Source organism: Parus major, chromosome 20 (assembly GCF_001522545.3).
Source record: "Parus major isolate Abel chromosome 20, Parus_major1.1, whole genome shotgun sequence".
In the NCBI taxonomy this organism is placed as follows: domain Eukaryota; kingdom Metazoa; phylum Chordata; class Aves; order Passeriformes; family Paridae; genus Parus; species Parus major.
Window position 1 is genome coordinate 736,094 of NC_031788.1, and position 24,718 is coordinate 760,811.

The following is a 24,718-nucleotide window of genomic DNA, read 5'->3' on the forward strand; positions in this document are numbered from 1 at the left end:
AGCTGCAGAGATTCTTCTTGATGTCAGTTTTTTTGGTACTTGCTCTGATTTTCTGGCAACTGTAACCTTTGAATAATGTAATGCAAATCAAAACCTTGGCTCTGAAGGTCACAGATGTGTTTCTATACACGTATTATGCTCAAGTAGGGAAATCTCTTAAATTTATTTCTCTGTTTCTAATTGAGTGTATAAATCTGTGGAGGCAGCAGATGGACTCAAAAGAAAAAGAAGCAAAGAACAATTGCAAAACCACAAAAAAGAGGTGAACAATTTCTTTGGGAGGCAAGTGTAGTTGTTTCAGAAAGTCTGAATTCACCTCTGAAAGCTACTTTAAATGCAAACTATAAAAAATCCTTGTCAGGCTTTTTTTGCCTTTTGGAAAAATACCTATTAATTTGTTTTTGGCTTTTGTGAGCTTTTAACTTGTTGGTTTGCTTTGGGAATTTTGAGCAAGGACTCAGTTGTTTTAACAATGCAGATAACACCTCAATTTAGATACAAACTCATTTATTTGATAATTGAACTTTGAATTTCTCTTAGTATTTCTACTTTAATAGTGTTCCTTCAGTAATACTGTCATGTGGAATGATTCAGTAGTCCCTGTTATTTTGCAAGTAGTCTGACACCTCAAAGACACTTGTAAGCGTCTCTGGGGGGTTTTTTGTCCAACTTTCCACAGACCTTTACTTTTTCCTAAAAGACATGGGGCAGCTGAACCTGTGATACAATCAGGTTTCTTGTGGGATCACAGAGTTGATTGTGTCATGAATACATTGTTTTATTCCGTTATTATATATGCTGGAACTGCATTCCTGGCCCAACTGCAGCCAGGATTATTGATTCAAGCCATTTCTGATTTTCATCCAGAAGTTCCATTCTACTTCCCAAGTATACACTTAAAGCTTTGCAACCCTGGTGGGATTAAACATTCCTTTTTTCCAGATGGGTTTGCTGGAATAAAGAAAATGAAGGATTTGTTTGGAGTCACATGTCAGTGATGGTTTTAGAAATAAAACCCAGAAATAACTCCTCACTTTCCTCTCCTCTGTACCATTAGGAAAATTATGGGCTACAGAGTGGCAAACCCAGAAATCCAGCAGAGTGAGTTGGGTGCAGTTCTCCTTGTGTGTGCACAGACTTAACCTCTGAGCAGCTGAGCACTTCCAGACTGGTTTATTTACAACTGGTGTGAAAGCAAAGTTGTTTTTTCCCTTTTCTTACTGAGATCCAAATGCTGGTGGAAGAGTGATTCCTGCAGTGATCCTAGAGAGGTTTTGGGTCCAAGGGCAGGCAGGGATGGCTGGGGCCAGGCTGCTCAGGGAGGTGGGAGCAGCACTGCTGTCCAGAGCATGAAACTCTGACCCTGTGCTGGTTTGGGGTTGTACCAGCACTCCTGGGGCACCTTCTTTCTTTGTTCAGCAGTTAAACCTTTGTTATCAAACCTGGGCCTCTCTTTCAGCAAAGCACTGAATAAAGAGTATGAAGAGTATGTTCTGACTGTGGGTGACTTTGATGAGAGAGTTTTCCTGGGAGCTGATGCTGAAGAAGAAATTGGCACTCGAAAATTCCCTGCAGATGTGCCAGGAGAGAAAACAGCAGCAAGAGCTCACATGGAGTGTCATCTGCAGCAGCATTTTGAAAAGGTGATTAATTTAAAATGGCAAGCTCACTTGAAGTTCTCCTTCAAGTTTTCCCATCTTTATACACTCTTTGAATCATTGGGTTGACTTGAAATTTCTTCTTGCTGGGAGGAAGATGGTGAACACAGGCTTCAGTGCTGTGTTGCTAAGGAGAAAAGGTGCTATCTCCTTTCCTGTGGAATTTTTAAAATAACTATTCCTTAAACAGAATGAGTGCACTTCATGTGTATTGTCTGGTTTTGTGCAAGAAAAATCAGTAAGTAATTAATACCCAAATATGTAGGACTTAGTTTTGGTCAAGCTTCATTTATATGCCATAATCATACCACAAAACCTTGACACTGAATTCATTTGTTTTCCCACTGTTTCCTTTCTTAGGAAAGGAAAAGTCAACTTTCCTACTCTTCTATGGAAAATAAGATTCATGCAAAAACCTCAACAAAATCTCTCTTCATTAAAAAAATAATCTATAAACAGAGTTAATGTTTCATTATGTTTAAAAATGTAAAATGTATTTAATGAAGTTGACATGCAGGAAAACAGTTGCTTGATTACTTTTTATTCTTGGATAAGGGGAGAGATAGTACTGGCTATGTGAAAGAACTATATGCTGTTTGATTTACATGTCAATTAAAAAATAAGAATTCTTATTTTAAGATGCTGGTGCTAGTGTAAATGAATCATATGTCTTATCTTTTTCTCACAAATATAAGTGTATTTCATATTCAGGCAATCTGAATGGGTTTTATTCATTTTGAGCTTCAGTTTCTGTAGTATATGAATATGCATAATGTCTGTGCAGGCTTAACCTTTTCTCATTATTTGCGTTGTATCTTCAGAATGTTGTCAGTTCAGATAAATAAATCCAAAAACTTTATTGTTTCACTTCCAGAGAGCAGGATATAAATAGATAAGTGCAGTCCACACAGCTCCATCTGCTCACTGCTGCTTCATCCTTTGGATGAAGGGAGGCCCATTTCCCAAGGAATGTTCTCCTGTGAATCTCTTCTGGGCAGCTCTACCACCCACTCCTTGTGTCAGCTAATGCAGTCAGGGATTGAGAATGGAAGCATGTGCTTCCTCTTCCTTACCCTGTATTTTCAATGTTCAAATGAGTCTAAAATTTTATAGGTTTTAAGATTTTAGGTCTTGTTTTACTGTGTTTTAGTTGTAAAATCCCTTTGAGTTAACTTTTGGCTGCACAAAGATTCATTATATTTTATATTTATGGAGTCCTGGGAAAACTTTGGCTTGTTTTCAGTCACTTCTGAGCTCACAGGTTTGATGAAGCCTTCATGTGGTTGTATTAGTGATGTCATTTTAATTCTTGAAGGAATTTTGCAGGAGATGCTCATTTGGAAGGTAATTGAAACAGTTTTGTTGGCTGATTTCTATTTATTATTTTCATCTGACAGAAAAGGTCATTTGCACCTTCAACTCCACTGACTGGCAGAAGATACCTGAGAGAAAAGGAAGCTGCCATCACTCCCGTGGCTTCAGCCACACAGAGCGTGAGCCGCTTGCAGAGCATGGTGGCTGGGTTGAAAAATGCACCAAGTGAACAACTTACAGCTATTTTTGAGTGAGTATGCCCACTTCAGCTGCTCTCATTGACACAGAAACTCATCTTTTGGGTTTTTTTTTTCCTTTCAGGGGAGAATATTTTGGTCTGTTTCTGTATTATTTCTTGTTGAAGGATCTTCTGTTTTCTAGATGATCTCATCTGGAGAAGGATGGCTGAACACACACACACCCACCCATCTGACTTGTCACCACCATTGTGTTAATGGGGCTTCAGCTTTTGCTGATGTTGATTTGTCTGTCTGCTTGAAATTTGTTTGTCTGCTTTTTTATTTGTTTACATTTTAAATAAGTACTTCTCAATTAAAAGATGTGGTGGTAACCATGTTGGCAGAGGTTTTGGAGGAGGGTGGAAACTGTCAGGTGAACAAGCTGCAGTCTTTGCCCTCAGCTGGGAAGATAAAACTAAAAGCAGCTTACACCTTGCCCATTTTTCCTTCACACTACTTCAGGGTGTGTTGGTCTAACCCCATGGCACAAGGATGAGCCTCACTGTGAGCGTTGTCACTGTCAGTGCTGACCTGGAATAGCAGCAGTCATGTTTCCCACTCAGGGTATTCTGGTGGCTGTTCCCTGAGCACATTTCAGATTTCTGCCTTCCTCCCTGGGCATAGCTCATAAAAAGCAGTAATTGAATAGTAAATACCTGTAAAGATGCTGTGTGTTTGCCTAATATCTTACCAAGTTAAAGTCCTGCTGTATTACAATGTAATAATGTCTCCAGGTGTATTTTCACAAATCAGAATGGATGTTTAGTATTAGCACTTAATATTTGAAGTGCAAGAAGCAATGTTTTTTTAAAATAACCATCATAAACAGGTGAAAAATATTACTTACCATTCTCATCTTTGGAGTTATATATATTTGAAAGTTTTGCTAGCACTAGTTCTTAAAAATTTGCAGCTGTGCTTTATGGGATGCATTTGTGTTGAATGTTTCTTTGTTTTTATAAGGACTGATACTGTTTATACTATACAATTAAGACATTAATGTGTCTGTAATCTCTAATAAAACATGTGTTTGTTTCAAATAATAAACCAGACTGTCAAGAGAGAGGTAAAAATTAAAATGGGAACAAGAATTGAGTAAACCTTTGCAAGACCTGTGATGAGTGCTCTGCTCATCTTGGATATGAGTTCAGCAAGCACTGGAGTATATATACTGTGTCCCTGAAAGAGGTGGAGGAACTGTAGTTTGGACTGTGTAATATCTATGTTTTTCAGGATTTTCTTTTTCAAATTAAAATTCCATGAAGAAAGCTTTGAAGTTAATTAGAAGGCTTTGTTCAAAGAGAAACCTTAGCTGATTTTAATTCTAGCTTTTCAGAGTAGTTTAGTGTCTTAATTTGACACCAGCCACAGGCCACTGTCCTCTAAAACAGAGCTGCTGGAAAATTCAGAAGCATTCAGAAAGGGCATCTCCAGCCAGAGATACTATGGCCCTTTTTTATGGCAGTGACAACATGAAGTTCATCAGTTCTCCCAGTCTTGGTAGGAAATGGGAAAATGCTGCTGCAGCTTCCTTTAAGCTTTTCTGTGCTCCCTCAAACAGCCTGGCCTGTGTGGTGTCATGGGTGCCTGTTGTAGCATCCTTACTCCTGGCAGGTTCATCTTTCTCCTCACTGTGCTGCTATGGTTCTTGCTTTCTCCTGAGTTTGTTCCAAGATCTGCATATCCTCCCTGGCCCTGTTAGAAAGAGAGGACATGATTCTTGTATGTGTTTTATGTTTTCCTCTGTTTGTGTAATACAGGTTCTTGCTGATAAGGAATGCTCAGTATAATCGGCTTTTCTTTTTATTTTGGTTTTATGGTTGTTGTTTCTTGATATTTATTTTTTTAAGCTGGATATTAATTTATACAAACAAGGCTTTATTTGCCTTTGGCTTCAGGTCTTGTGCCCATAGTCCCTTGGAAAGCATCATGAGCAGAGTGAAGGAAATTGGTGAGACCTTCTGTTGCAGCTACACTCAGTCAACGGATGAGCAGCCAGGATCTCACATAGGTATGGAGTGAAAGGCATGGGGTGTTTCAAAATACTAAACCAGGGCAAACAGAATGCATACCTCTACTGTTTTCTGTATTTAATATAGTGGAGCTGGTTTTGTCCCAGGATACACCCAAGCAGAAAACTGCTGCTGTCAAACAGTACACTGTAAAGAGTAAAAATTTATGGCAGAGTAATCCCAAGGCTGCAGTTCAAACTGGGATAACCAAGAAGTCATGGAAAAGCAACTCTTAACAAGTTTATACTTGCATTCTTGTTAGCTTTAAAATTTAAAGGAAACTGAAAGCAAGTAAGAAAACAATTATTGAAAATTAAGATCACAAGAAATATTACAATAAATAATCCTTTAAAACATTTGTGGAATTTCATTTGTATTAGTGTATTTATGAACTTTTTTTTTTTTTTCTGTTTGCAAAGTCTGTATTTACCAGACATAACTATTATTTTGGATGAGGACAGGTGCTGGTCAGTTTAGTCTTAACCCTGTTTGTGTCAGTGGCATTGGATTTAATCTCTGTTGATTTTAAATTTCAGATTTTGCTGTAAACAGATTAAAACTGGCAGAGATCTTGTACTATAAAATCTTGGAGACTATAATGGTGCAAGAAACACGGAGACTGCATGGGAAGGATCTGACTGTAAGTAAAGAATCAGTGAAACATTAGAACACTTTTTTTAACTGTTCTTGGAGTTTATCTTCAGGCAGTTCCAGAACAAAGCACTGTAAAGCACTCTGTATATTGTTAATACTAAAAAGGGGAAATACATGGGAGCTGCCAAAATGTATTTTTCTTCTACTATTTAAACCAGTACAACTATCATAATTAAACATCTGAATTTGTGTTGCCTTCTAGAATCACAACTTTATGGACAGATAACCTTTATTCTCTTCTTTATCCAATGAACAGTATATCAATACTTTATGTTAGACAGCACTGCATTTGCTCTGCTTTGTGATGCAAAGGATGCCAGTTCATTTGTCCGTAGCATGCAAAATATGATCATTTTGGTGGTGTTACTCTACTTTTGTCTCCTCAACTTTCTTGTGAAAAGGAGGTTGTGGATGGGAGAAGAAGCCAGCTTCTTTCCAACAATAAGCTGTGTAGTGTTAGTGCCACAAAATTCCAACTTCTGTTTGCCAAATCTGAGGCCAGTGCCATTTTCTGTGGTCTCTCCAGGCTCTCCTGGAACAGGATCTCTTTCACCGCTCCCTCCTGGCGTGCTGCTTGGAAATTGTGCTCTTCGCTTACAGCTCCCCTCGCACCTTCCCCTGGATCATTGAAGTGCTTGACCTCAGGCCATTCTATTTCTATAAGGTAAATAAACATTGGCTTAGGACAGGGTCTGTATTAAAAAATGGCATGTAACTGGATTGAGGGTCATAGAGGATGATGTTCTTCCTCCCTAGGGAGTCAGGGAAAGACAAGGACTGATACTAATTGCATTAGGCCTATTCTAAATTCTGGTGCTCCTTAAATGTATTGTTTGGAAGGTGTAATGCCAGAGATGAAACTGAAATATAAAGAAAAAGTCACATTTTGTAAATGGTACTGATCTGTAACATACTGCTGATCAACTTTTACTAGACTAAAGCCTTCAAGCATATATTTTGTTGATATTTATATTTATTGAATGCAATGCAGTTCTGAAATAGCAGATACAGATCTGAAATGTTGCCTTTGGCCGCTACTACTTATCACAGGCTGGCTTTGCTAAGTTTGGGGGTTTTTCCTGTATGTAACAGAGTATCTTTTCCAGGGTGTTCTCTGGTTTTGCTCTTTATTTAACCATATTTTCCCCACTTCCAGTGTAACTTGATTCTTTACTACTTCAATCTTTTTTTCACCTATCCATGTGCCTCCAGTTTTTGCTGGATGCCTTGCAGCTTACTGGGGTTAGTTCTGAATAAATCAAGTAGTTCTGTTTAGATGACAGCAACCAAAAAATTGAAACCTTTGGGAAAGCTGGTTTGTATTCTATCCTTCCTTTTTCCTTTACTCCTCAGCTGCAGGGCAGTACTGGTGCTGTAACAAATGTGTCAATATTGCTGTGGCTGATGGTCAATATTGTTGTGGCCTGCATCAAAACTGGTGCACATCCAACTTTGTGGAACAGATTTATGTTTGATTTCAATTTTCTCAGCCATTCAGTGTATATTCTTGCAGCACTCTTATTTGAACAAAAATTACCATTGCAAAGGTCTCACACTAGAGAGACTTGTGATATTTGTAACTTTGTTCTCTGGGTTTAGCTTCTGTAGGAATAACTAAACATATCAATAGGGCTTCCGGGAAGCTTTTATGGCATTTCCATCTCTGGAGCTTTAGGAAAACAGGCTGAATGCTCCTCTCACAGGAATAACACAGGGTGGGTCTTGTGTTGGAGTATGATACTGCAGGGGATCAGTCAGCTCTGATCAGTCAGACCCATTTATTCGCATTAAGGGTTCTGAGTGCTTCTTAAATCAAACTTTAAATCAGTGGTTTTCAGCTCCTCATGTCATGGGCTCTTTGTTTGTGAGGAAGGGGAGCTGAAATGCTGGGGCTGTCACATCCCCTGCTGGGCAGCTGCACCTGACCACATCTCCCAGGTCAGTGCTGCATGTGCCCAGTGCTTTCACTTGTGCACAGTTAGCTGTGGTGAGAGAGGGCCATAAAAGCCCCTGGAGTGGATTGTTCTGCACTGATTGCCTATCTGCTGTCTTCTTCCAGCTCCAGGGTTGTTTGGGAAAGGGGGCTAAAAAAGAGGGATCAGAAGAGAGTTGGGGAAGATGAAGATGTGAGGAGGAGGCTGGAGCACTCTGTGTTGATATTTTGAACAGGAGCCTGAAATAAATAACAGTTTGATGGTGTTAAACATGAGCAGTGTGACATTGTTCTGTGTTTGTGTCATTGCCATCAGGTTATAGAAGTGCTGATTAGGTCTGAGGAAGGACTTTCCAGAGACATGGTGAAGCACCTCAATAGCATTGAGGAACAGATTCTGGAGAGTCTGGCCTGGACTCGGAACTCAGCACTCTGGAATGCACTTGAGGCCTCAGATAACAAAGTCCCAACCTGTGAAGAAGTATGTGATCTCATTCCTGTTACTAGAAAATGCATATTCTTTTTATTACTTGTTTTATACAGAAAACTGTTCAAATGAGACCATTACTGGAGAAAATCTTCTTTTAATAGATTGTCACAAAGAAGGGAAGTTAATTTGTTACCTTACACTGACATTCCTTATTTCTCAGGTAATATTTCCCAGTAATTTTGAGGCCAGCAATGGAGGAAGTGGGTTTGGGCACTTGCCCATGATGCCATTATCTCCCATAATTCATCCTCGAGTGAAAGAGGTTCGGACAGATCTTGGTGGGAGTTTAAGACGAGGTATGTTCAAGGCTTCTGATATTTGAATGAGTGATTTTGGGGAGAGGGGTTTTAAACTTCTTTGTAATTGCAAAAAGCAACCTTGAATCTGAATTGAGCATTCAGAATTGTGAAATTTATTTTATCAGGGAAAGGTCTAGATGCACTCAAACCAGTGCTGTCACTCGCTGGCAGCAGAGTTGTGACAATGCAGATTTTGCATTGTCAGGTCTGGAGCAGATTTTGCTCCTGGTTTGATGCCAGGGTGACCTTACTCTGAGGTGGGTTGTCATCTAATCATTTATTGTCCACTCATGTTCAGATTTTCCAGTTTTTTTATTTTGCTTTCTGTTAGTTTATGCTTAGTGAGTTTGACTGGATTTTAGGTGACTTTAATGTAATGACAGAGCTACATTTATTCCTGCTTCCTACACTGTTTTTGTGCAGGGGTGGAGGACAATGCTTTGCCTACAGTGTTCTGTCCTCTGAAGAACTGCTCTTGGCAGATTCCTGCATCTCACACACACAGAACCCTCCTGACAGTGAGGGTGCAGAAGCAGTGCCAGCACTGCTGTTTCCTTTGCATGCTTCTCTAGTTAGGAATTGCTGCATTCATTGTATCCCAGACACTGGTCCATATGTTCTTGCAGGTGTACCATGGACTGGTGGGTTGTGTAATGTCCCCTTCGGTGTTTGTCTGCCAACAAACAAGACTGGTCTTTTTTTTTAATACTCCTTAGGAAGGAGGTGTACAAGCAATTGCTGTAAGTGTTAGGGCTCGCTGATAGAAGAGGAACCAGACTGGAGATGGTATCTTATATATGGGGAAGGCTGTGTGAGACACAGCTTTGAATATGAGAATCTGATACTAGAGGCTTCTCCTAAATTCAGTTAGAGAATGGTGGGGATAGGAAATGTTTATTTATATCTGGTACCAAGGGAACCGTCTTGTCAGAGTTAAAAGTAAGGTCTCAAGTCAATCTTACCTGGCCAGTTATCCAGACAATTTCTGATTCATGGGAAATAGGAAACTGTTGTCACCCTTATTGTCACAGACTGCAGCAGAAATGCAAAAAGCCCATGAACAGAAGCTTGTTACCTTAGTGCTGTGTACGTCAGGTTTACTACTGGAGTAAATATTTGAAAGCAACAGAAAAGCCTGAGAGGAACTGGGGCTGTGTGAGGGTGGAGTCACCTCACAGTGGGAGGTGTCCCCACAGGGGACAGTTTAGAGAGACTTGGAAAGCCAGAACATAGGGAAGACATCATGTCCAAGGAATGTGGTCAGGGTTCCTGTAGAGGAATGTGTTCACAGGAGTAACACTTGGAAATATTACTAATTGCTAGGCTGACTGGAGTAAGTACCTATGATCCTGTGTGTTCCTGAGTCTCTGGATCAGAGTGGCTGCTCAACTTCCTTGTAATACCTGATGGCAGAACTGTGCTCTGGGGTGACTGCAAAAGGAGTCAGTCAGACTGTAGATCTTGTTCTAACCACCTCAGAATGGTGAACTCTGAGAGCAGGCATGAACTACAAGTGATCTCTACTGGTGTAGTTTGAAGGTATCCTTTCTCCTTCTCTGCAGAATTATTTCCATTAAGCTGCTGCTGTTAAGGTTTTGTTGGGTTTATTTTTATTTCCTTGACATGCCAGACATGCAGCCATTGTCTCCAATCTCCGTTCATGAGCGCTACAGTTCTCCTACTGCTGGAAGTGCTAAGAGAAGGCTCTTTGGAGAAGACAGCCCCAAAGAAATGCAGATGGAAAAAGTCTTAACAAAAGGAACTAAGCTGACAATTGCTCCAGCGTCAAGCATTGGTGCTGAAAACACATCAGCATCTCCTGCCCAGACAGTGCTAACCATGACAACCACTACAGGTCCTGGAAAAGCAGGACAGAAGGTCACTATACCACTGCACGGTAGGAATTACTGCTGTTTTTCTTCTCTACTAGGATGTTTTCTTTGCTCTTAAGATATGCTTAGACCAACCATGCATCTTGAAAGTATATTGCTTTTTCTTTCTAAAAAATCAGTTATTTTGTCAACAGCACCTGTCTTGGTGTCAAAGACGGGTGTCTGCTAAGGAAAGTGGGAACCTCCCTTGGAATGGAGGATATTGCCCCCTTTCCTCCAAATTATTGTAACTTTGAGATTACAGGGCTTTCAGGCACAGATATGGGCAAAGGAATAGCAGTTCTTTACACGTGTGTGTGTGTAAGAAGGCAAACAAACAACAGCCCCGGCAGCAGCAAGGAACAGCCCCAGAGAGCCAGTCCCAGCCTCCTCCCGGCTGCAGGCACCTTCCCCTCTGCTGCAGTTCCGGGCACAGCCGGCAGGGGCGCTGCTGGCTCCCGGCCGGGCAGGGCGGGCGCGATGATTCCCCCGCGCCTGCAGGGGGCGCTGTGGCGCCAGCTCGGCCGCCTCTCTCCACACGGGAATGGCGGGCGGGCTGGCGGAAGGGATGGACAAGGGGCTTCCTTTGGAAACTCACGGCAAGCAGCCGGGAAGCTGAATGGACTGCAGCAGGAACCTCGGAGCAGCGGGCTGGAACGGCAGACAGGAGCAGATTGCTGCAGGGGGTGTCCTGGCAGGCACTGGGGCTATGATGTAGTGAAAACTCAGAGAACAGTAAAAGAACAGCAGCGACTGCTCCTCTGCAGCAGCTGCCTCACACAGCTGGGTAAATGGGCCCTCAGGGAAGGGGTTCAGGGTCCTGGTCTTTTCCCTTGAGGTACCTGAAGAGATGGCAAGTGTCCTTTCCAATGAGGCAGGGTGCCAGTAAGTCCCAGTTCAGCGATTGCTCTCATGAGCAAAGGCTCACCCATGTCAGGAGAAGCAGGACAGAGCTGGGCTCCGGTGTCAGCAGTGAACTCGCCACCCCCTCTGTAAACAGCAGCTGCACCATCCTCCTCTGAAGCCACTGCAAGAGAAGGCAAGGAGCTGAGCCCAGCCCTTCACCACCCTGCCAAAATCTCGAGGTATCTTTTCCTTTCCAAAGAAAAAACCCCCCCAGGTAAAGACAGTAGCCAGCCAAACCCTTTCCCACCCTTCCCCTGAGCCTTGGCAACTTCTTTTGTATTTCGTAAGTAAAGGTCGTTTTTGTCTCAGCAACATTTGGGAGGAAATTCCCTGAGAGAAAGAAAACAAAAGGAGCAATCCTAAGCTCCATCAACAACTTAAAAGTTTAAGTTTATATTGACATCATCTCTTTGGAGACATCTGATCCCTGCAAACACACTTGAGGATTTCTCCTCTTGAAGAAAAGGTCATGGAGTTCATCCTCTTTCCAGTTTGTCATGGTTTAAAAGCCGTAACTAAAGAAATCACTAGAAAGCTTACTTATTTCTTGCTGTGAGATATGGATTAGAACAAGAGCAAAACAGGCTTAAATCTTAAAAGGAACAAAGAAAGTTTATTAACAAAAACTACAAGAATAAGAAACCAGAATAATACTTCCAGAAGCTTTTTTCCCTACTACTCAACCATTCTTTTGTTCATATGACAACATAGAGACAAAAAACTTGGTGGTTAAAACAGTCTCAGTTTTGCTATAGTCTTTTCATCAGTCTTTGTAGAGAAAAAGAGTTCCTCTTCTGCAAATCTATGGAGTTTTTTTACAAGGAAACCATTTTCTTCATGGCCTTCTATTTCTCTGATGCCAGCTGCCCGGAAATTCTGCCATCAGTTCTCTCCTCCCATTTCACACTACTCTGAGGTGTGTATGGGTCAATGAGTCAAGATGGAGTGTCGTTTTTAAGGATGAGTTATTCAAAGGCAAAAGTTCTCTTCATCTGTTTTTATGAGCTTCTCTGGAAACAGAAGTTTTTCTTTGCCTCTTAAAGGCTACAAATCTTCAACTATTACTTTTCTTTTTCTGTTCCAGCATCTCACAGGATCACAACTGCTTCACTATTTGCTTAAATCTACACTTTGAAATACTCCATTCCCCCCCAAATACTCTGTCATGAATTAAAGGAGTTTTTTCAGAACACTATTGTCCATCTCCATAGCTTTAACAGAAAAATATTTCAGCTTATTAAAGCATCTCCTTATTTCTCTTCCCACTCTGAAGCTTAATTATTTTCTTCACTATTTTTGATAGTTTATGGTGTCTCTACATGTTGATCATGCTCTCTCTCTTCCCCTCTCTCTGGAAAAAAGGATTAATCTGCAAGTCTCATCTGGGTAGTGAAAAGGTTCAAATCTTGCCCAGGCCTTGTAGATGGTTCTGTGATCTCTGTTGGAGCAGTGGCTGGAGCTGTCTGCGATGGAAGATTCTTCATGGCTGCTCTGGACAGTGTGGTCACTGTCTCAGCCCGCCGCAGGGCAATGGCTTTTCTCTCTCCTTACTCAGCAGTCTCTGGTGAAACTCAGCAGTGGCAGAAGCTGCAAACGGAGCCAGAGACCGGTCTGGGCCTGCTCCCCCCCACCCTCTGCAGCCTTGTCCGGCCTGGTGAGGGGGGAGGAGGCTGAACCAGAGCCCCGTTACCTCCTCAGAAGCCAGAAACCAAAGAGAGCAAGAACGTCTCGGGCTTAGGTCTTAAAGTGGTGTTCACAGGTTGATCTCCCTTTTCAATGGTTAAAACCACTGTCAGTTCTCAGAAATGGCCAGTTATTGGCCAGGAGAAAAACTCTCATCAGCCTCCAGCAGTTTCAACTTCCCTAGCTCTCAAAGCCTTAAAGGTACAGAACTTAAGATATAACATAAATCAGGTGATTGTGGATACCAGTATCATAAAGTCACTCCAAGACACAGTTATACCTCACACATTAGGCAGTACTTTGGTTCTCAGCTCCATTAATGGTTTACTGCAATTTGTCTTACTTTGGTCTGTTATAATCTCAAAGGTTCTGGAACTTCTGGATAAGGGTTATGTGTTAACATTAGCAAAACACTGTGAGACTTCTGTTTTGTGGAAGTTGGGTGATACTTGAATATTTCTGAAAATGATACATGAGCCATGAGTTTATAGCCATTTCTTAATTTAAAAATTGGGTCTATAGTTAAAGATTGTGAAAAACAATACCCACTTGTAAAAAATTTCTAAGGTTTATTAAAAACCTTAATAAAATACAACAAAAGACTGAATAAGCAGAAGGAGCAGTGCTGGGAGTCTCTGTGACCAGCAGCCACGTGCTCACCCCCAAAGTGGCTGCCCCACCTTTTATACCCCTGGCATGGCATCAGGTAACCCTGTCCCCTCCCAAAGTCTGCTAATCAACTCTTCTTCGCTGTCCAGTGGTAGAGACTGCTTTCTTGCAGCTTGTTTGGACGTGAGGTGTTTTCATGCCAAGCCTCTGAGTAACAGGCCTGCCCTCCCAGATGTACCAGGGGCACAGGTACAGCCCTCCCTCCACATGTCCCCACTGTCCCTTGGCAGCCATACAGGGGGAAAGAGGAGCATGGAGAAAACAGAGGATGTCTAAACAACAAATCACAGTAACATAACTATACATCAATGTAACTTCTCTTAGCATACACATAATAATTCATCCCTTAATTGCAAGAGTCAACCATCGCATTACCCATCTATAACAAGATGAAAAGAAAAATTCTGCACTACTATGTTTAAGGAGGTTTTCAGCAAGAGAATTTGATTACTGAGGAAATTAATGAGGACTGTATAGGATATGCTGCCAGTTTTGCAGAATAAGAATAATAATAAAAAAATGCTCACCTTCCCTAAAAGAGTGAAAAACCAAGTACAAAAATTGTGATTGGTTGTGAACTTTGTACTTGCAGACTAGCTTTAGAAAAGAACATTCACATTCAGATTTGTCTTTTAAAGCTTACCAGAAATGTAATTTTTACCATTTCTGAAGAGTCTGAGGGACAGAGTCTTTTTAGACTGTAGTACAGAGGATGTCTTTAGTATCAAATGTTCATAAATTAGTTTGATTTGCTGTTTGACTGCATCAGAAGGAGAGCAACTGGTTTATTTCTGGATATGTGTATCCTCTGCAGGTATTACAAATGACATGGGTGGAATCACCTTGATCCCCATTTCGATTAATTTAGGCCAGCCATGTAAAGTGGATGTGCAGGCTCCCTGCCACCCTCCTGGGAACCAAGCACAAGAAGTGCAGCTGCCAGCAGCCAGCAAACCCAAGAGAACAGGCTCCTTGGCACTGTTCTACAGGAAGGTGAGTGTTCTTACTCAGGAGTGATGCTGTACTTGTGCTCATAGCCATGCTGGAGCCTGCCTCCCTCTGCAGCTCCCATTACCTTCATGTGCCTTTCCCTTGGCATATGCAGTTCTTGTATACCTTGAAGAAGAAGGGAAAAGATATTGAGTGTTGCAGAGAGTCCAGTTTTCCCCTTTCCACTTGTGAGATTTTTTTTTTTCTTTTTAATTAGGAGCTTCTATAAATAAATATCAAAAGCATAGTTTACTTCAGATTTTACTTCTCTTGATTCTCTTGGCTCTTTTGATTGCCTCCACATTTGCAAGGGTTAGACAGATCTGACATGAGATGATTTTCCTGTGTCTCACTCGTTCAAAGGTGCACTGCTGTGGATCCAGCATCTGGAGATGCTCCTTTGCCACTTTTAAGTCTGCCCAGTAGTGCTGGTCTTGCTGGGCTGGGGGCTCAGAAAGCAGTGGTGAATAACACAGTAGCTAAAAGTTTCTAGAAAGAATAAGTTTGAAATAATGCAGGATTTAAAGATAAAATTAAGAACTTCATGTACTTCAGGGAAACTTCAGGTGACTTAATTCTAGTTGATTTCATTTTCAGTGTAAATTTTGTGAGGGGTCTTGGGAGGAAGGGGGGGTAACTTGGTCTAGGTGACTACAAAGAATATATCCCTAAATAAGTCTCTCTCAAAAATATTAGATTTTTTTTTTGCTGTTGCTTTTTTCCTAGGTAAGTTATTTTCAGAGGTTTTCCCCTTTGAGGGTATCTGTATAGATACAATAGAACTTAAGTTCTACCATGAACAATCTTTGAGGTACATCTTAATACAAAAAAAGAATTCTTGAAACACTTGTAAGCCATATCCTTTGTCTGAACCATTTATTGTTAAATTTTGCCAGTGATGGGCAGTTTCTCTGGGAAAGGATTAAGAATTGATCAGCCACCTGCCAGCTGGGAATGCTGCATTTTGGAAGCTTTACTCTCGGCTGGGAAGTACTTCAGAAGTAGCCATGTCTTTGACTAACCTCATAGACAATATAATTCCTCTTAGTTGTGAAGAAGAACTAAAGCCTTGACTTATATTTGTCATTAAATTCTGACCTTTCATTTACAGTGATCATCATACTCAAAATAATAGTTTTGCCCTACTTTCATTTATTGCTCCTGTTCAGTAGAGCAAGTGAAAATGACACTACCCCTTCCTTCTTTGAAAGAAATGCACATAGTTAGGGAGGGATACAGTAGAGAAACTATAGGCATAATGTTTTTAGGTGGATTTTCTGTAAGTATTAGAGATTCAACAGCTGAAGAGTGGACTGCTTAGTCTTTGAATCCCAGAATTCCAGAATGGTTTTGGTTGGAAAGGACCTAAAAGATAAAATAATTCCTCCCCCTGCCATGGGCAGGGACACTTTCCACTAGATCCAGTCTGGTCTTGAACACTTCAGGGATGGGGCAGCCAGAGCTTCTCTGTGCAGCCTGTTCCAGCGCCTCACCACTCTCACAGGGAAGAGTTCCCTCTCAATATCCCATCTAACCCTGCCCTCTGCCAGTGGGAAGCCATTGGCACTCCAGGCCCTTGTTCCAAGTCCCTCTCCAGCTCTCCTAGAGCCCCTTAGGCAGTGGAAGAGGCTCTGAGGCCTCTCCAGAGCTTTTTCTTCTCCAGGCTGAACAACCTCCACCCTCTCCAGACTGCTCTTATGGGAGAGGTCTTCCCTCTAATCATCTTGGTGGCCCTTACAGAATAGCTCTGCTTTGAGGTCTTTTATTTCTGCAGGCCAGGATAAGCTTGTTTGGCTTCACTCTTTACTGTGTGTCTTTTCCTTCCAGGTGTATCATCTGGCAAGTGTGCGCTTGCGTGATCTGTGCTTAAAACTGGACGTTTCCAATGACTTGCGCAGGAAGATCTGGACATGTTTTGAATTCACGTTGGTTCATTGTGCTGATCTTATGAAAGACAGACATTTGGACCAGCTCCTTCTCTGTGCTTTTTACATTATGGCCAAGGTAACATGTAGTTTTAATAAATTAGTGGACTTTTTTATGTTCAGTTGAAAACATCAGGTTCAGCATTTACGGTTTGATTCATTCACGTCCTATTATTGGAGGGAAGGGGAAGATCCTTCCAAGAAGTGGATGAAGTCCTAGTATGTTTTTTTCTTTGTTTTGCATATTATCTTAGCTCACTAGCTTGTTGATGGAAATTCTTGACAGTTTTTCTTCTCAAGTGCATTCACGGTGAGCACTGGTTGACACAGACAAAGCACTGTGTGGTCTTACTGCCCTGTATTTGTTGCTGTCCCATTTGTCACCTTGACAGTAAAAAATTCCATTAAAATTACAGAATTAGGCAGGTGCAGAAATTTGCAGGAGTAAATTTATGTAAGATGGTTTCTATTCCCAAAAATCCTCTTAGCTTTTGATGATTCAGGCTGAGGAATTGAGGTGGTTGCCTGTTGTACTTCATTTCTTATTCCATTTGTCAGCTTTAATTTTAGGTGGTGTTAAATTGTATTATGAAACTGGACTATTGGTTTGACTCAAACTTGAGCTGGTGGTTACAGTGTCCATTAACCCTAATTCAGACACAAAATGCAGGAGGCTGGATTACCTTTTTTTGAGGACAAATGAAGGGGAGAACTATGTGTGGAGGGAAACTGATATTTAAGTTTGTCTTGGGTGACTTTACCTTTAAGATAGCTTTAGGGGCTAAGGAAGTTGAAGCTGCTGGTGACTGGCGGGAGTCTTTTCTCCTGACCAATTATCGGTCATTTCTAAGAATTGACAGCAGTTTTGACCATTGAAAAGTGAGATCAACTTGTGAACACCACCTTAAGATGTAAAGCCAGAGTTCTCTTGGTATTTTTTGGGTTTCTGGCTTCTGACAAGGTAACAGGCTCTGTCTTGGCCTTCCCCCTCCTCCAGGCCGGACAAGGCCTCAGGTGGAGGGCGGGGGGAGAAACGGAGCCGGCCGGCCTGGCTTGGTTTGTAATTTCTGCTGCTGGACTGAAACCTGACACCATCAACATCTGCAGCTTTCCAAGACTTTAATTCTTTTACTACCTGGATAAAACGTAGAGATTACTCCTTTTTCCCAGTGAGACAGAGAGAGAGAGAGAGAGACAGTCAACATGAAGAAGACAGTGAAGAAAAGAGTTAAGTTTTAGATGGAGAAGAGAGAATAAGGAGATGCTTTAATAAGCTGAAATATTTTTCTGTTAAAGGTATGGAGATGGACAATAGTGTTCTGAAAAAAAACTCCTTTAATTCATGACAGAGTATATTGGGAGGAATGGAGTGTTCAAAGTGTGGATTTTGAGCAAAAAGTAGAGTAATTGTGATACAGTGAGGTGCTGGAACAGAGTGAAGTGAAGATTTGAGGCCTTGAGGGCAATGAGAAAACTGTTTTCCAGTGAAGCTCACAGAAACAGATGAAGAGAACTTTTGCCTTTGAATAACTCATGCTTAAAAAATGCCATCCCTAGACTCATGGCCCATACACACCTCAGAGTGATGTGAAATGGGAGGAGTGAACTGATGGCAGATTTCCAGGCAGCTGGCATCAGAGAAATAGAAAACTGTAACAGAACTAGTTTTCTTGTGAGAAACTCCATAGATTAGCAGAAGAAGCTGTTTCTCTACAAAGGCTGATGAAAAGACTCTAGCAAGGAATTGGGACTGTTTTAAACACCAAAGTTTTTTGTCTCTATGTTGTCATGCAAACGACGGAATGGTGGGTAATGGGGGATAAAAGGGGTTTTCTGGAAGTTTATTCTGGTGTTCTTATTCTTGCAGTTTTGTTAATAAACTTTCATTATTTCCTTTTAAGTTTTAAGCCTGTTTTGCTCTTGTTCTAATCCATATCTCACAGCAAGAAATAAGTAATTTTTTTAGTTACTGCTTTAAAACCACAACATTTATTTAGTGCATTGGCCGAGAAAACGAAATTGGCAAATCTAAACCACTACAAAGTTGTAACTACCTGTGCTCTTTGCTGCAGCATGGGTTAGGCTCACCTGATGTCAATCCTGATAGCAAAGCCATGTAATAGTCAATGCTCAATTACAATTTTATCGTGTAATTTTTCAGGTGCTTTGGGGTTATTTATAATACAGGCTTTTGAATGCTGTCTCCAGTGCAGTGTGAGACCTGACAGTTTAGCCAGAGACATTCATACATTGTCTCCTGGATCCTATTACAAAAACTGTTGCTTGTCTGCTCTTAAAATTACAAATGTATGGCTGAAAAACAAAGCACTTCAACAAATGAGCTTTTTTGAAACAAAAAATCAAGGTGAAATTGCATGTGTGTACATACCTGCCTAATGTCTTGTTCAGGATTTCCCCACTTTCTGTTTAGAAAAAGTTAAGGGATCCAGTTTCCAAATTCACAAAACACATTTTTGACTTTATAATATTTCCTTTCCTTAATTTTAAGTGTCACTGGAAGAAAAGTCTGGAAAGGAGTAATGCCTAAGCATTATAAGCAACAAAAAGCTTTAGTAACTAAGAAACAAGGAATTCCTGAACAAGAAAAACCTTTATTGTTTTCATGCTTTCATCACCAGAGATAAATTTTAAAATTATGTATTCATAGTAATTAATACTCCTCAAAAAGCTACATACTGGACCTGAGCAGCTTCGTGCTTGCACTTGTTCTTCAACAGTCTTTTGTTTTCCAGGTAACCAAAGAGGAAAGAACTTTTCAGGACATAATGAAAAGTTACAGAAATCAGCCACAAGCAAACAGCCATGTAAGTCAATAGCATTTCCTTTACTTTCTTTAAAACTCAGAGGTGGCTTTTGAAGTCTTTGTGCTCATAAAAGAAGTCAAATCCTCTGCAGTGTAATACTTGTCCCTGTTCAGTTGGATTTCATCTCCTGACTTCCTTGCTTTCCTTGACAAGAGTGTTTTTCCCTGGTGTCTTGTAGGTTTATAGGAGTGTCTTGTTGAGAAATACTTCTGATGATGTCCCATTGGACAAAAATGCAAACCCAGATATGGAGATGACAGAAGGTGAGTACAGAAAAGGAATCTGCTCTCTTCAATAACATATTTGGGGCTTTTAAAGAACTGGACTGTCAAGTAATAAGAAATGGAACAAGTTTTATGGTTTTACATATATTAAAGAAAAATAATTGCATTGTTGAAAAAGAAACCATCTTGTAAGTAGCTCTCCTGTGTATTAGACATGGGAAATACACTTCCTAGTTGGAAAGAGTGTTTCATTTCATTTACTTGAATTTGGTTGCTCAGGGTGGAAGTACTTTCTTAGTGTGTCAATGATACTGTAGTTTCTTCTTGGATGGCAGCACTGATAACAAAGAATAGGATAAATAGTACCTGGAATATTATTGTGGGGATTTTTTAATATCACCTATTCTGAAGACTGAAGTAGGGAAAACTTGCTTCTGAAAATAAAAATGCTAACTCTCCAGGACCACAATTTTCTTATATTCAAGTTTCTTTTAAATAGGTAATGCTTTCTTTGCTCTAGGTTAGAGAAGAAAAGGGATAAGAGTGGTATTGGAGAAAAGCTTGAGAACTGTGCCATGCCTCTTTTGAGTGACACATCAGGAAAGTGAGAAATCACAAGCCTGTGTGTGAACCCATGAGCAGAGCAGATCACATCTGAACCCATGAACAGATCTGTAGCCAGGACATACATGGAATTTAGTTCTTTGTGGCAAATTCCCTCCGAGTGGGATTCATTTGCCTTAATGAGTATTAGAGCAATTTTTAAAGGCCTGTTGAGGATTCTACCAGGGTCATGGAAAGTGCTGATCTCATTTAAATCCTGTCAGACACCTCCACAGTTACTGGATGATTTGGAGTATCTGAAGTGATAAACCTGGTTACAGAATTCTTCAGTGGCTTTTCCTACCAGACTTCCTTCAGTTTATGGACTCATGCCTCCTTTACATAGGATTATTTAACTCTTGTGCTTTTGACACCAGTTCACAGGAGCTGTGCTTGTGTTGCGAGAGAAGGAAGGCAGATGGGCATTTGTCCTTCTATGGAGACATAGAAAGTTGTATTCAATAGCACTTCAGCTTAGTTAAGGGAGAGCAAACATCAGCAGAAATCCACTTGCTGTATGGCTGCAGCTTTTCCCACTTTACAGAACATGCCTGAACAAATGGTGTCATGACTTCTTTGGTGCAGATCTGAGTTGAGCATCAAGTTTTTCTTCACTAACTGATCACAAGACTCAGAGAAGCCAAAAGCTAGGAGCTATCAGACTGCTTTAAACTTGTTTCAAGAGCAAGTAGTGGCTTTGTACCACTCCCCAAAATAAGCATGGAAGAGGGGGTCAGTTGTGCTACAGTTTCTTGCTACAGCTATTTCCAGGTTGGGAATAAAGGTTGATACTGGCCTTTTTAGTCATAACTCACAAGCCTGTTCAATTGGTAGCTCCTCCTGATGTTCTTAAGCACCTGCAGCACTCTCTGCTCCTGGCTCAAGCACTTTTCTTGAATTCCTCTCATTGACTGGTCAATTTATGGGCAAGTTCATGCCAGCTGGACATCGTAAGTCCAACTCTGAAGTTCCTGGTTTGCCAATGCTGTAGTTTTGAAATCTGAAGCTCTCTTATTGTTAGACTCATCTGTGAAAGCTGGCGGCTCCTCGGGACAATCTGCAGCGAAGAACTCGAGTGAGTCAGAAACAGAGGAGAGAGGAGATCTTATTAAATTTTACAATGCAGTCTACGTAGGAAGAGTAAAGTCGTTTGCACTGAAGTACGATGTCACAAACCAGGATCATGTGGTAAGTAAATTATTTTAGAATTAATACTCACAAAGTCATTTTTCCTGGCAGTTAAACATATGTCAATACCTTTGTCTTGTCACCTGGTGTGGGTCAAGTCTGATAGTTGGAGGTAATGGTATGAGCACTTGCTTTAACAGCATTTCAAGAGGACAAATGCAGATGCTGCTCAGTTTGTGTACCCAGTTCCAGCTTCTTTGCATCGAGTCTATACCTACTTGTCCAAATGCCTGTGGACTGTCTGTGTAAGACATCTGGCAGATTAATTCTGTTACTTGATTGTTACTTGATCTGTTGTTCCACTGTCACAAGATAAAATATTCTGAAGACCTGGAAGCATATTAATCTTCTCTTCTGTGAAGTTCCTGTTCTCAGGATGTTCCAGTTGAGCTGCTGTGCACACATGTCCTCTCTTGCAGATGGAAGCGCCTCCACTGTCGCCGTTCCCCAGCATCCGGCAGCAGCCGGTGTCTCCGCGGCGCATCTCCCAGCAGCACTCCGTGTACGTGTCACCTCACAAGAACAGCACCTGCCTCACACCTCGAACTGCTCTGCTCTACAAGTTCAATGGCAGTCCTTCCAAGGTAGAGAGAAAAACAAGGCTGAAAGTGATCAGTTTGAGGAAGGGTTAATTAGTCTTGGGATGTGGTCTAGTGCAGTTCTGATGTGTTGTAATGAGGAGTCTCTCACTTTGCACTGAAAGGTAGAATTCTGTGTGTAGAGTCCATCACTGAGAGGTGGACAATAACCTGTTCTCTGATATTTCAGACATAGAGAAAGTTTGAAATGGAGACAGAGTAACTCATTATTTTTGTCTTGATCGCAGAGTTTGAAGGACATCAATAATATGATAAAACAAGGTGAACAGAGGAGTAAGAAGCGAGCAATAACAATTGACAGTGACACTGAATCTCCCATGAAGAGACTCTGCCAGGAAAATGATGATGTTCTGCTAAAACGTCTGCAGGATGTTGTCAGTGAAAGAGCAAATCACTAAAAAAACTTCTGTTTTCTGTGGGATCTCTTAAGTTATGCCAAGTTCCTTCAACACTGAACTTTCACCTGACTTCCACAGGATGCAAAAAGTAAGAGTTATGTAGGAAATACCAGTGGTCTTCATTCCCAAAGACCACACTGTGCTATGACTTACTCTGTGCTGTTTTAGCAAAAGAGTGTTCTGTGAAAGCCATATTGGATGTTGCCTCATTGAGAGCATCATGAGTTCTGAGTGTAACTCAGCTTGTAAGACCAGTTTTATTGTTGGAATAAGAGTGATAAAGAAATGAGTTAAATCAGTGAAGTTTCCTCAAGCTTTTAGTATTTGGAGAAGAAACTTGCAAAGTGCCTTATTTGAAAAGAATATGGAATTTTACACATTATTTTACTTTGGAGTAACTGGAGGGAGGAGAAAATAATTGTTTAACCTCAAGAAGAACTGAGCAGTTTTGAACTGTCAGAACTTCCATTAAAGTGTAGGTCATGACATGTATCTGACAGCTTTTGCAGTAACAAAGACAATAATCTAATACAAATAGTGGTGACTTAGGTTGGACTCTGGTAAAGCACTGAGGTACAGTTCTGTGAGCCTCAGTTCCCTTTCTCTTGAGCCAGTGGTGCTCCACGTTGGAAGCCACAGAGCAGCCTGCCCTAGGTGCTGTTCATATGGATGGCAGCTCACCCATGAGGAAATACAGTTAAAGCTGAAATCAGCAGCTGGGGCTTGGCTGTCTCAAAGCTGTTCAAATGCACAAATTCATTTAACAAATTGTATCTCTTTTATTTTTTCCTGAAGACCTTTAGCCTCTTGTGTAGTATCTACACTGAATGTAAGCCCATCACATAAGGAGGTGTGTATGTGTGAGGGTTTATAGCTGTTGAAGGCTTGGATTCACTGGAAATGTATAAATTCCAGCATCTAGTTCTTGTGACTGAATTTTTAATGCTGAGGATTTGGTAGGGTCTGTTTTACCAAAATGGAGAAAAGTCAGTGTTTACTCTTTACTGTAAATCAATAGTTTGATTTTATTTTGTAATTGTATTTAAGGTTAGAGCCATAGAGAAACTTCTCAGCACTGTAATTTTCAGTTTCTGTGTAACTGAACTGAAAAAAAAAAGGAACGATTACATAGGACTTACTTGAGGATCTCTGTTCCCTTCATTGGATGGTTGGGTTAGTATGTGCTGTGAGATCCACAGCTCTAGGGCAGAACACTGCCATGGTTTTGAACAGCCTCAGCTAATGAATCTAGCCAGCAGTGATGAAGGACAAATTTATTACAACGTGTAGGTGTGCAGGGATGCTACTCAGCAAGGAGTAGAAAGTTTACAAACTTGGTTTTGAGTTGTTAGTTACTTGAATATTTGTTGTTTTTTTTTTAAAAACTTTTTTACTTTAAAAAAAAAGGTGCTTGCCCATGGAGAGCTGCAGTATGAAGAAATGGCCATACAGTGGAGGAGGAGTCATGTAGATATTTGATTTCCTTTAATTTTATTCAAGTTTTAATGTTTGTCTTCAGATTTTGAGATAAAAAGTGGAGGATTGCAACCTTTCTGGATAGGAAATGTATGGTTAGGCATGACAGCATCAGTCTTTCCACAGTATGGTATGATGAGAGTTTAGTTAACATGGTTTTAATTCAATGCCGTGCAAATCTCCTGGCGTCTCTGCTCCCCACACTGTCAGTGCCTTCTCTGACAGCAGACAACTCATGGAGCCAAAATCCTTATTAACTGTTGTTAGGTGTAGTGTCTCTTCATTAGTGTCTCTTCATTCTTCATAGTTCTCTTCATTTTCATATTAGGAAAATGAATGTACTACAACTGGATCCAGTTCAAAATTCTTCACCTTTTTTAGGTGATCTAAAAACTATTTTAGGCTTGTTGAACAGCGAAAACAATAGCTTACATGGAAGTTTTGTAACAGTTTCAAAGTGCCTTCACATGTAAATCTGTATTTTATAATAAACTACTAAAAGTATTTGAACCTGTGTTGCTGTATTTCCTGTTGTTTTGCTGTGCTAATTAATTAAACAATGCCTTCTATCTGCATTTTCTGTAATACCAAAGACCTTCATAATTTTTATGCTCAGATTTCATTGGGACTTTTTTTCTGTTTGAATTCATGGTGTATTTCATGTGTTTTGTGTGAAGTTTCCTCCAGAGGTTTCTTTACAGTTTGTGCTTCAGTCAGGTGTGGATTCTGGGAGAAGGTGAGTAATAAATTGCATGGAGTCAC

The 24,718-nt window shown here is 40.7% G+C and overlaps 1 protein-coding gene across 5 annotated transcripts in view; it reads left to right on the forward strand.

Annotated features, from left to right (window-relative positions):
- RBL1 (RB transcriptional corepressor like 1) overlaps positions 1 to 24,466 on the forward strand; it is a 28,834-nt gene extending 4,368 nt beyond the window's left edge. For all 5 annotated transcript variants that reach the window (XM_015647745.3, XM_015647746.3, XM_015647749.2 and 2 more), the window contains 15 exons: positions 1,460 to 1,643; positions 3,056 to 3,222; positions 5,110 to 5,222; positions 5,760 to 5,863; positions 6,404 to 6,541; positions 8,127 to 8,291; positions 8,461 to 8,596; positions 10,230 to 10,496; positions 14,543 to 14,721; positions 16,546 to 16,722; positions 19,397 to 19,468; positions 19,647 to 19,731; positions 21,317 to 21,483; positions 21,903 to 22,067; positions 22,310 to 24,466. In XM_015647745.3, the coding sequence (XP_015503231.1) occupies positions 1,460 to 1,643; positions 3,056 to 3,222; positions 5,110 to 5,222; positions 5,760 to 5,863; positions 6,404 to 6,541; positions 8,127 to 8,291; positions 8,461 to 8,596; positions 10,230 to 10,496; positions 14,543 to 14,721; positions 16,546 to 16,722; positions 19,397 to 19,468; positions 19,647 to 19,731; positions 21,317 to 21,483; positions 21,903 to 22,067; positions 22,310 to 22,480 (2,290 nt within the window). In that variant the 3' untranslated portion in view covers positions 22,481 to 24,466. The remainder of the gene's footprint in view (positions 1 to 1,459; positions 1,644 to 3,055; positions 3,223 to 5,109; positions 5,223 to 5,759; positions 5,864 to 6,403; positions 6,542 to 8,126; positions 8,292 to 8,460; positions 8,597 to 10,229; positions 10,497 to 14,542; positions 14,722 to 16,545; positions 16,723 to 19,396; positions 19,469 to 19,646; positions 19,732 to 21,316; positions 21,484 to 21,902; positions 22,068 to 22,309) is intronic.
- The last annotated feature ends 252 nt before the right edge of the window (positions 24,467 to 24,718 follow it).